Source organism: Lycorma delicatula, chromosome 1 (genome assembly GCF_047948215.1).
Source record: "Lycorma delicatula isolate Av1 chromosome 1, ASM4794821v1, whole genome shotgun sequence".
Classification (NCBI taxonomy): Eukaryota; Metazoa; Arthropoda; class Insecta; order Hemiptera; family Fulgoridae; genus Lycorma; species Lycorma delicatula.
In genome coordinates, this window is record NC_134455.1 from 292,532,740 (window position 1) to 292,544,739 (window position 12,000).

At 32.5% G+C, this 12,000-nt stretch overlaps 1 protein-coding gene across 1 annotated transcript in view; it reads left to right on the plus strand.

Annotated features, from left to right (window-relative positions):
* SK (small conductance calcium-activated potassium channel) overlaps positions 1-12,000 on the plus strand; it is a 1,178,465-nt gene that overhangs the window by 1,153,567 nt on the left and 12,898 nt on the right. Inside the window, exons 12-13 of the mRNA XM_075354908.1 lie at positions 2,936-3,063; positions 10,215-10,284. Of these exons, the coding sequence (XP_075211023.1) occupies positions 2,936-3,063; positions 10,215-10,284 (198 nt within the window). The remainder of the gene's footprint in view (positions 1-2,935; positions 3,064-10,214; positions 10,285-12,000) is intronic.

Sequence of the window (12,000 nt, forward strand, 5' to 3'; positions counted from 1 at the left end):
AATCTGAGACCTAAAATTGCTCCCCTTGTTCCTATACCTTTTTTGAAACCAAATTGGTCTTCTAACAACACTTCTTCCACTCTCCTCTCAATTCTTCTGTACAGATTTCTAGTTAAGATTTTTGATGCATGGTTAGTTAAGCTAATTGTTGTGTATTCTTCACATTTATTTGCTCTTGCTTCCTTTGGTATCATGACTATAATCCTTTTTTTGAAGTCTGACGGAAATTCCCCTTTTTCATAAATATTACACACCAGTTTGTATAATCTATCAATTGCTTCCTCACCTGCACTGCACAGTAATTCTACAGGTATTCCGTCTATTCCAGGAGCCTTTCTGCCATTTAAATCTTTTAATGCTCTCTTAAATTCAGATCTCAGTATTGTTTCTCCCATTTCATCCTCCTCAACTTCCTCTTCTTCCTCCATAACACCATTTTCTAATTCGTTTCTTTTGTATAACTCTTCAATATATTCTACCCACCTATAGACTTGCCCTTTCGTATTATAAATTGGTGTACCATCTTTGTTTAACACATTATTAGATTTTAATTTATGTACCCCAAAAGTTTCCTTAACTTTCCTGTATGTTCCATCTATTTTACCAATGTTCATTTCTCTTTCCACTTCTGAACACTTTTCTTTAATCCACTCTTCTTTTGCTAGTTTGCACTTCCTGTTTACAGTATTTCTTAATTGTCTATAGTTCCTTTTACTTTCTTCACCACTAGCATTCTTATATTTTCTACGTTCATCCATCAGCTGCAATATATTGTCTGAAATCCAAGGTTTTCTACCAGTTCTCTTTGTTCCACCTAAGTTTGCTTCTGCTGATTTAAGAATTTCCTTTTTAACATTCTCCCATTCTTCTTCTACATTTTCTACTTTATCTTCTTTACTCAGACCTCATGCAATGTCCTCCTCCAAAATCTTCTTTACCTCCTCTTCCTCAAGATTCTCTAAATTCCACCGATTCATCTGACACCTTTTCTTCAGGTTTTTAAACCCCAATCTACATTACATTATCACTAAATTATGGTCGCTATCAGTGTCTGCTCCAGGGTAAGTTTTGCTGTCAATGAGTTGATTTCTAAATCTTTGCTTAACCATGATATAATCTATCTGATACCTTACCAAAAGTACTCAGCTTAGAGTTTTTTGATTTTGGATTGATTTTGGATTGGGGATTTTCTTTTTTTTCTTTTAAATATGGTAATTTTATTTTCAGTGATTAATGAATTTTTTTATACATAAGAATGTAAATTATGATTGCATTATTAAAATTAATTTGATTATAGACCCTTTCAGCTTAAGATAAAGACTATATTTTGAAATTATTATGTTATTTGGTCATAATGTATTTTTTTTAGAAATCACATACATCAAATCTTGTTTTGCTTTTCTTCTATAATGGCTGATTTTCCAATAAAGACCTGCAGCTTCTCCAGTTTGTACTTTCTCTAGGCTTTGTATGTTTATTCTTGCCACGTTAGATCAAGATTGTCTTCTTTGAAAGTTTTTATTCATTGGCATGGTCTGTACCATTTTTTTAGGTGGTAAATTGATAAGTTGTAAGAAAAACTTACTCCTCAAGGCAAATCAACACCTCCAGTTCAATGAACTCATAACTATTTTCACTTTGAATGAAGCCTGTGCATTTTGATCCACCTTTTGGTTTTGCTACTGTTATACATTATCTTTTCCTGCACTTTAAGAATTAGGCTGTACAGCTTGTTTTGGAACTGATTACTTGCATGGTACTCAGTGTCATATCCTTTAGAAATGAAATCAAAACAGATTTGTTATAGCAGTCTCTATGCTAGTGTTCAACTAAGGTGAGGCAACAACTCTTTCCAATAATGATACTTGTATTTTCAAATTACATTACCGTTAAATAGATTTATCTTAAATCACTAGTTAATTTATTCAGGATTTGAAATTAGCTGAAATTATCTTAGATTTTGCTCTTTTATTTTTATTTTTTTTGTCTTCTGTTTCCAAGATACTTCTTTTGTGCTTCTTCTTACACTAGACTAATGAAACAGACAGATCTGATATTTTTATTCATAAAACAAAGATTTATTAATCTCTTCTTTTTTTAAGACAGTAAAAAATGGTGTGTAAGTGAAACAGTTTGTAAGATTTAAAATTGAAATATCAAATGCCTCTACACTTATGACATTATGTTAAGAGCATTTTATTCATCTCACCAACCAGTTTTTAAGTAAAACAAAATTCTAGAAGCCAAAAATGAAACAAAAATTACTTCTCTATAAACATGATTAACTGCATAATGGGTAAAAAGATCTTCAAATATATGTTCTTAAATTATAAAAATAAATTCCAGCATAGTTTTTCCATTTTTTTTTTTTAAATCTCGGTCTGAAAATGTTTGTTTCCTCATATTCTGTGAAAATTTTAAGATGAGAAATTGAGTTAAGATATAACTATAACCAACTTTGTCAACTCTTTTACTATGAAATGAACTACTTGTAATAATTAATAAGTAATGTATTATTCCATAATATATCCAGAGCATTATTTTATGATATATTATTTAATATATTTTGTAAGGCTATTGATTTTAAAAATTTTTTAATTTAATATTTTTGTTTTAGAATTTATGTTTAACCAAACTATTGAAAGTTTGTGAAACCAGTAGTTAAAGTTCATGTCATACCGTAGTAATAAGCATGACATCATTGAGGTTGACATAGAAATTATGATTATTTCTATATCACTAAAAAGTAAATGTTTTTTGTGAAAACCGTTTTTTAAATCTTATTAATAGCTTGTTTTATGGTCATATAGACTTAGAAACAGGTAGCAGTAGTTGTACACTGATACAGCTAAGTTTTGAAATAACGAAACTGAACCAGCATATAAATTTGTTTTGTAGATATTATTTATTTTTTTAATTTTAATAATATTTTTAGCTAAAAAACGCAGCAGCGAATGTTCTGCGTGAAACGTGGTTGATATATAAGCACACACGTCTTGTAAAAAGAGTTAATGCCGGCCGGGTGCGCACACATCAGCGCAAGTTCCTTCTTGCTATCTATGCGTAAGTATTTATAAGTTTCTATAAAAAATATTAGTATAATTATCTTAATCAAAATGTTCATTTTTTTTAATGACTGTATTAGAAATGAATTTGAAACATCGTGCATACCCTTTGTGAAAAATTGTACTATGCAAAAAATTCTCTAAAATAAGAAAAATTAAGGCATTAGTTTTTTAATCAGCGAGTTAGTATGTTAATAAAATATTTTGATTACTGATAATACTTAAAAAAGGGAAATTTACTTTATAAAAATAAAGGTTACTACAATACAACCATAGAATAATTTATCCAACTAAAAATACTAATCAACTTATTCAACTCAATACTTATCAAAATACTATGTCTAACCATATGACATTATTGAAAGACTTTGAAATGACATCACTCTTTCCTTACAGATGATTGAATCATCCTACCCATTTTAATGGAAGTTTTTTTACTTCACAACTCCTTTTTAATCCCACTATTAAATGAATGAACATGACTGCATTGTAAAAACAAATAGTTCAGTGAAAAAGTATCTTTATTGGTAAAAATATTTCCTCTTTCATGGCTGCAAAGTTGAAACTGACAATTAGAAAATGTAAAAAGAAAATTCTTGAACAGCAATTGAAATATGTTTTTTTTTAATATTTTTAATAAAAACGTTCTGAAAGTGACATAATCAATATTATATACCTCCATTCTTTACAGCGGCCATCTTGAATTGATTTAGTAAACAAACTATACTGGATAATTCTAATGAAAATATCATTAGAATACTCTGTAACCTGTATCACAAGAATTTATGTAATAAAAATATGGGATTTTATATAATTTCTTTATGTTTTGATCTTTTGCCTTCACGCAGAGAATTTTTTTGTAGAGTAGGTGGAGTGATAATGCTTCTGTATTGTAAACATGTTACACTTTCATCTTAGATAATGTGTTTATTATCAATTGTAGGTTGATAGATATCATCTGCCAGATCATTTTTCAACTTATCTGTGTGGTTATTCATGGGTTATAATTTTAAGGTTGATTTCCAATAGAAAAATTCTTATGTTTCTAACTGATTAAGTTATTAACTTTGTTAGTAAATATTTATTTACATTAGTCAATATTTTATTTAGATACTTTTTATGCATGTAAAACAAAGTTCTTTTATAGGTTATATTAATAAGGTTCTGAATATGTATTTAACATACAGACATTTTATTAATAATAAAATAAGGTTTGTTGTTATTGTTTTTTCTTTTTTTGTCTTCGGTTATTTGACTGGTTTGATGTAGCTATCCAAGATTCCCTATCTAGTGCTAGTCGTTTCATTTCAGTATACCCTCTACATCCTACATCCCTAACAATTTGTTTTACATATTCCAAACGTGGCCTGCCTACACAATTTTTTCCTTCTACCTGTCCTTCCAATATTAAAGCGACTATTCCAGGATGCCTTAGTATGTGGCCTATAAGTCTGTCTCTTCTTTTAACTATATTTTTCCAAATGCTTCTTTCTTCACCTATTTGTCGCAATACCTCTTCATTTGTCACTTTATCCACCCATCTGATTTTTAACATTCTCCTATAGCACCACATTTCAAAAGCTTCTAATCTTTTCTTCTCAGATACTCCAATTGTCCAAGTTTCACTTCCATATAAAGCGACACTCCAAACATACACTTTCAAAAATCTTTTCCTGACATTTAAATTAATTTTTGATGTAAACAAATTATATTTCTTTCTGAAGGCTCGTTTAGCTTGTGCTATTCGTTACTTTATATCGCTCCTGCTTCGTCCATCTTTAGTAATTCTACTTCCCAAATAACAAAATTCTTCTACCTCCATAATCTTTTCTCCTCCTATTTTCACATTCAGTGGTCCATCTTTGTTATTTCTACTACATTTCATTACTTTTGATTTCTTCTTGTTTATTTTCATGCGATAGTTGTTGCGTAGGACTTCATCTATGCCGTTCATTGTTTCTTCTAAATCCTTTTTACTCTCGGCTAGAATTACTATATCATCAGCAAATCGTAGCATCTTTATCTTTTCACCTTGTACTGTTACTCTGAATCTAAATTGTTCTTTAACATCATTAACTGCTAGTTCTATGTAAAGATTAAAAAGTAACGGAGATAGGGAACATCCTTGTCGGACTCCATTTCTTATTACGGCTTCTTTCTTATGTTCTTCAATTGTTACTGTTGCTGTTTGGTTCCTGTACATGTTAGCAATTGTTCTTCTATCTCTGTATTTGAACCCTAACTTTTTTAAAATGCTGAACATTTTATTCCAGTCTACGTTATCGAGTGCCTTTTCTAGGTCTATAAACGCCAAGTATGTTGGTTTGTTTTTCTTTAATCTTCCTTCTACTACTAATATGAGGCCTAAAATTGCTTCCCTTATCCCTATACATTTCCTGAAACCAAATTGGTCTTCTCCTAACACTTCTTCCACTCTCCTCTCAATTCTTCTGTATAGAATTCTAGTTAAGATTTTTGATGCATGACTAGTTAAACTAATTGTTCTGTATTCTTCACACTCATCTGATCCTGCTTTCTTTGGTATCATTACTATAATCCTTTTTTTGAAGTCTGACGGAAATTCCCCTTTTTCATAAATATTACACGCCAGTTTGTATAATCTATCAATTGCTTCCTCACCTGCACTGCGCAGTAATTCTACAGGTATTCCGTCTATTCCAGGAGCCTTTCTGCCACTTAAATCTTTTAATGCTCTCTTAAATTCAGATCTCAGTATTGTTTCTCCCATTTCATCCTCTTCAACTTTCTCTTCTTCCTCTATAACACCATTTTCTAATTCATTTCCTCCATATAACTATTTAATATATTCCACCCATCTATCGACTTTACCTTTCGTATTATATATTGGTGTACCATCTTTATTTAACACATTATTAGATTTTAATTTATGTACCCTAAAATTTTCCTTAACTTTCCTGTATGTTATTCCTGTTATTATTTCCTGTTGTTATTGTTGTTGTTGTTATAGCTTATTGAGTTCCTTTGTTAATACACACATTACTTAATTAATTAACAAAAAGAAAATAAACAAAATATGTTAGTTGATTTTCACAAAATTTATTTTAAAAATCACAACAGCAGTTTCGGTACACAGTAACTTCCTCAGATGGTAGAAACAGAATACTAAAGTTTAAAAGTACAATACAAAGAAAAAGATTAACACATTCAACAAAAAAAGATAAACTACATAAAGATAAAGAGAAATAATAGAGAGATGAGATCATAAAGATAAGAAGTAACAATAGGAGGTGAACACATTTTTTTAAGTAAATTTTGTGAAAATCAAATAACATTTTTTTTTCTTTTTTTTTTTTTGTTATGATGGATTTTCATCAATTAACAGCTTTCTTCATCGTTGAAGAATGAAGTAGAGTCCAGTTCTAGCTACTGTAATTAATTGATGAAAATGCCTCACATTCTCATCAAAGTTTTTTTTTTTTTTTTTTTTTTGAGGGGGAGACAAAAAACACCGGAGCGTTATCATCGCCTGGAATTTTATTAATAAAAGGGTAAAATAACTCTAAAATAATAAAACTTATAAGGTGTAAAATTAATATAAATCATATAATAAAAATTTATTAACACAAAAGTCAAAAAAGTGAAATAAAACTCAAAACTAATATCGCAGACGGAGTCTTTAAAATATGAAAGTTAAAATAATAGAATAAATAAACTATATAACACTTACCTAATTCTGATAGGTTGTGCAAAAGGCTCCCTTCTCGGATAATAAAATTAAAGACATAGAACCAAAAAAATCAAAATTGAAAGTAAAGGTTAAAAATTATCAAAAACTCTTCTAGCATAAAAATACATATGATATTATTAAATTTTTTGCAGTAACCTGGTACTATGCAAAAACAGAAACATCCGGTTCAAAATTTCATTATTATTGTACAAGATATGACGGATATTTCTGGGTAGATTAAATTTACGACACAACGCCGCATAACATATGCAGTCTATAGAACTGTGGTGCACAGTCATGCGGCAGTTGCATTGTGTGTATAATTAATTCCTCCTGAATTAATTAAATAATTAATCGATTCCTCATCAATTAATTACACATAATCAGAACTATACATTTCTCTAAAAAAATCTGAAAATCTGATATAACGCTTTAAAAGTAAATGTACAGATGTTTAAATGAATTTGAAATTTAAAAAACTACAACTTCTAAATAATAGATTTTTTTTCTAATTGGTTAGCTTTTATGATACACCCATCAGCAGACAACATCATAAAGTGAAGAACAGTTCAATGACATTAGTTTCAAATATTTTATCAGAATGTATCCAGCAACATTATAGTCCATACTGTATGTAAGCAACATGACCATGGTCACAGAAGACAAGACAGCTGAGCTATACCATTTGTTTATTTATTTTAATGCATTTTTTATAATTTAACCTGGTTTTGGGGTTATAACCTCAAAAATAAAGTCAAATAAACCATGTGAATTTGCAAGGTGTATAAAAAAAAGTAGATTTTACTTTTTAATTGGTTAAATTACTTTACTTTTCTTTGTGTTTTATTTTCAACTAAACAGAACAATTAACAGATTATTTATACATTTTTGGAAAAAAGTCGATTATTAAAAGTTATATTGGTGAAGAATTTTTTTCTGATTGAATTGCTATACTAGAATATAATTTACTCTTTATCTATTATTGTGACGTGATTACAGCAATTTCGGTGATATTCACGTCCATTTTGTACGTTGGATATTTCCCGAATTGTTGGAAAACGGCCAAAGTCGTATGTTTACCCAAACCGGGGAAAAGTTTACTTTTCCCACGGAATTATAGGCCAATCTCCCTGTTACCGGTATTGTCTAAGTTGTTCGAGAGGATTTTTCTTGAAAAACTGAGGCGATACATGGAGGGAGAAGTGCGGCCCGAGCAATTTGGGTTCAGGGAGGGTCACTCAACCACCCTCCAACTGGTAAAAATAATAGACGACCTTGTCGGAGGCCTGAACAGGAAACGGGTGACTGCAGCCGTTTTTCTGGATGTGGCCAAGGCCTTTGACAAAGTTTGGCATAGCGGGCTGCTTTATAAGCTAGCGCGAACGGCGATCCCCTACCGCTATGTCAGACTGATGCGGTCATATCTGCTAGACCGACATTTTGTCGTGCGCGTAGGGGAAACGATTTCCTCCACCAGAGAAATAGCCGCTGGGGTTCCCCAAGGAGCAGTACTTTCCCCGTTCTTGTACACTTTGTACGTGAACGATATGCCGCTGTCGGAAGGGGTCAAAACGGCCCTTTACGCAGACGACACGGCATATTTCTACGAATCCGCAAATGTGGATTACGCGGTCCGGAGGCTCCAAAGGCAGCTGGACTTAGTGGAACCGTGGCTCGACATGTGGAGAATCAGGGTCAACGGTGAAAAATCGGTGGCCGTGATGTTCACATGCAAGACAAGAAAACCGACCAGAGAGCTGGAAATCTCAGGGGAGAAAATCCCTTTTGAGAAAACAGTTAAGTACCTGGGGGTGGTGTTGGACAGGCGGCTTACCTTCGGCGAACATGTAAATTATGCGACCCGGAGGGCTAAGGCCGCCAGAGCCTCACTATACCCAGTGCTGAACAGTGCCAGCCCATACCCACTGGCAACTAAGCTTCTCATTTTTCGGCTGTACGTACTGCCGATTCTAACATATGCTTACCCGGCATGGGGGGCAATGTTGAGCTCCTCGCTTCAAAAGAAGATCGAGGCCGTCCAAAACATCGCGTTGCGGACGATCTTTGGAGCTCCGTGGTTCGTCAGGAACGCCACTCTCCGATCTGATGCGAGATTTCAATCCGTGTCCGAGGTGGGGGTGGCGCAGGCGCGCAGACTGTTCGGGAGAGCGGCTGTGTCCGAACACAGTCATCTTCGGGACATCTGCAGAGAGGACCCAACTCCGACAGTTGTAAGGAAGCGGCCTCACGCCGTACTGGACGAACCACCGTGATGGTGCGGTGCGGTAGCCGAAAATCGACAAACCAGGCTTAGGGGCCTCCATATCGCATGAGCCATAAACGGAATAGTGCGTCAGACGCGTTTCCGGGGTCGCGAGTGAATAGTTTTTTTCGCGAGTTATATAGTTTGAAGACTTCAAATACGGTAAGTCGCGCACAAAACAAAAACGCGGTCTAAAAAGGAAAGAAAGGAGAAAGAAGGGGAAAAAACGCGGTTTTTTTTTTTTTTTTTTTTTTTTTTTTTTTTTTTTTTTTTTTCTTTCTTTTTCTCGCGTGTGTTTTGTTCTGTTTCTCTAGTTTCAGAAACGGGAGAAACGTGGATGTGGAACGACGCGTCGTGCCGTCTCATCCTGCCAGTCGAAAGGAAAGTAAAAATTAAATTTTTTTTTTTTTTTTTTTTTTTTTTTTTTTTTTTTTTTTCTCGTGTAGGTGTTCTACTTCTTTTGTTGCAGATGCCAACAGCCACCACAAAAACAAATGGTTTCTTCACTGCAGCCACGCGGTCCCCCCAACCCCTTCTCAGACACACGCGTGTCTGAAGGTTAATAAATTACGTGGAAAGAATAATTACTGTTTACTTCTTTCCAGAAAATCGCCGCCCCAAAACCGCGATCGCGAATAGGTATCACCATCTGTAAGTTAAACTTACAGTAAGATAAAATAACCCAGCAATTGCGACTCCTCCGGAAAAGGGGACACATTGCTCCCTCCTTATAGCTAGTGCCCCGTTGTGGCGTATTCCTGCTAGCCTATTAAAGAGTTAGCACCGAAAGGACTTCAGTGGACGGTCTGAAGGGGAATTACGTCGGGAGGACAGGCTTTATAAGCCTAGCCTTCCGCGGTCGGCCCATGAAATGGGTTCGATAACGCTGGTTTAACAACGGATTGGAATGCAATTAAATCCGTCTTAAATTCACTAAAATAATAATAGACAAAACTTGAAAAATTAGATCCGAGATTAAAAAAATAACCCTTTTAAAAACAAGCCCGATTAGAAAGATCCAGCAGCAAGGGACTCTGTCCAGGTTCTGCGATAAAGTAGGGAGTAATAGACTCCTGCCAACTTTGCATTCCATATTATTGTGATATTTTAGTCTTCAGTTACTTTTCTTTTACTGATAAAAGACTTTTAATTTAAATTCATTTTTTTAATATTTCAGCTTACGGAAGGTTAAGATGGACCAAAGAAAACTCATGGACAATGCTAATACTATTACAGATATGGCAAAAGTAAGTAATTTTCTATTTTTCTGCAGAAACTACAGACTAAAATCAAATTACAATTACTCTCTTCCTATTTTATTTAGTTATTTTTTATTTATAAAAAGAAATGAATTTTGTAGCATTTGGAGATATTAAGCTACGTGGATTTAAATCCCAAACCTTTTAGAGGAAAGGCAGAGATGTTATCACTCCACCATGAAGATCGACACGTTGTCATAAGAATAATTACCATAAGTGGAATTGGCCACCATATTTCACTTGATAGAATCATTTTCATCAGTTATTATTTTAATGGTTAGCTTTAAAATCCAAACATAATCGATTAACACAAAAGAATAGCTGGTAACTGATGTCAGTTAAGAAAAATCAAACAAAATGAATAGTACAGGTTAAACTCCTTTTGTTTTATTAATATATTCTTGTAAAAAGAATAATTAGAATTTAACATGAGAAAGAAGTACATTCTAAGTTTAGTTTTACACTAATATCTCCTAAGTGTAAATATAATGGTTTTCTGCTTAAAAGATGGTGTTTTCTTCATTAGACAAAACTAGCTACCATTATCTACTATCAGCTATTGTAAGAAGCCTCCATAGGATTAGTGAGGCACATTCACAAAGAATTATGAGACTATCTCGTTCCCCTCAAAAGTTTACACATTATGTTGACATTTTCTATGTTAATTGAATTTTATTAGAAGTCTTATAGAGAACAATTAGCAGAGACTAGGATGAATACTTTTCTAGTAAAGGCAGATACTTTTATACAGATTTGAATACTAGATCATGGATACAAGTGTTCTTTGTTGGTTGGGTTTCAATTAACCACACATCTCAGGAATGGTTGACCTGAGACTGTACAAGACTACACTTCATTTACATTCTTACATATCATCCTCATTCTTCCTCTGTACTTTATGGTAGTTCTGGAGGCCAAGCAGAGATTGAAAGGGTGAATATTTACAAAGAAAAAAATGTGCATACACAGAAGTACTTTTGATATAATCGTAATTATCCATAGCCAAAAACGTATTATTGTATAATTAGTGAATAGATTTTAAACCATTAAACAACAATTATTATATTACTAAATACTATATCAAATTACATATAAATAAATTAATCATAAATATTTATAATGAATTTCAAATAATGTTATAAACAATATTTTTATTTCAATATACTTATACTATTATATAAAGAGAAAGAGGGTTTTTGTTTGTTCGGGATAAAAAAAAAAAACTACCCCATCTTTTACGACTAAATTTTTATCAACGTTTCTTGACATAACTGAGAGGTTTTTTGGATATATTTCATCTCGAAAATATATATATGTGTATGTAGTAGTGGAGAATTGCTGGTTGAAGCAGAAACTTTAATGAATTGTGAACTATGAGTGTCTATCACTGTGTGAGCTAGGTTTGAACTGATTGATTATGAATATCTAAAATTCATTTTCTAAATTTTTTGAATTTCATTCCTAGTTTCAAGGATTAAAATTGATTTTTGATTTTTTTTTTGAAACCCTGTTATTTTTTTAATTTCTTGGTAACAAATGAAGAAATAAATTTGATTTTTGGTGAGTGTAATCTTCATGTAAATAAACCAATTTCTAGATTTTTGAAATTCAACCTTGAAAGGGGATGAAGAAAGGTAAAAGAATTTTTGAAAAATTTTCCCAATCATGACTATCGTAAACAAGATTTTCAGTAGATCTGGGTTT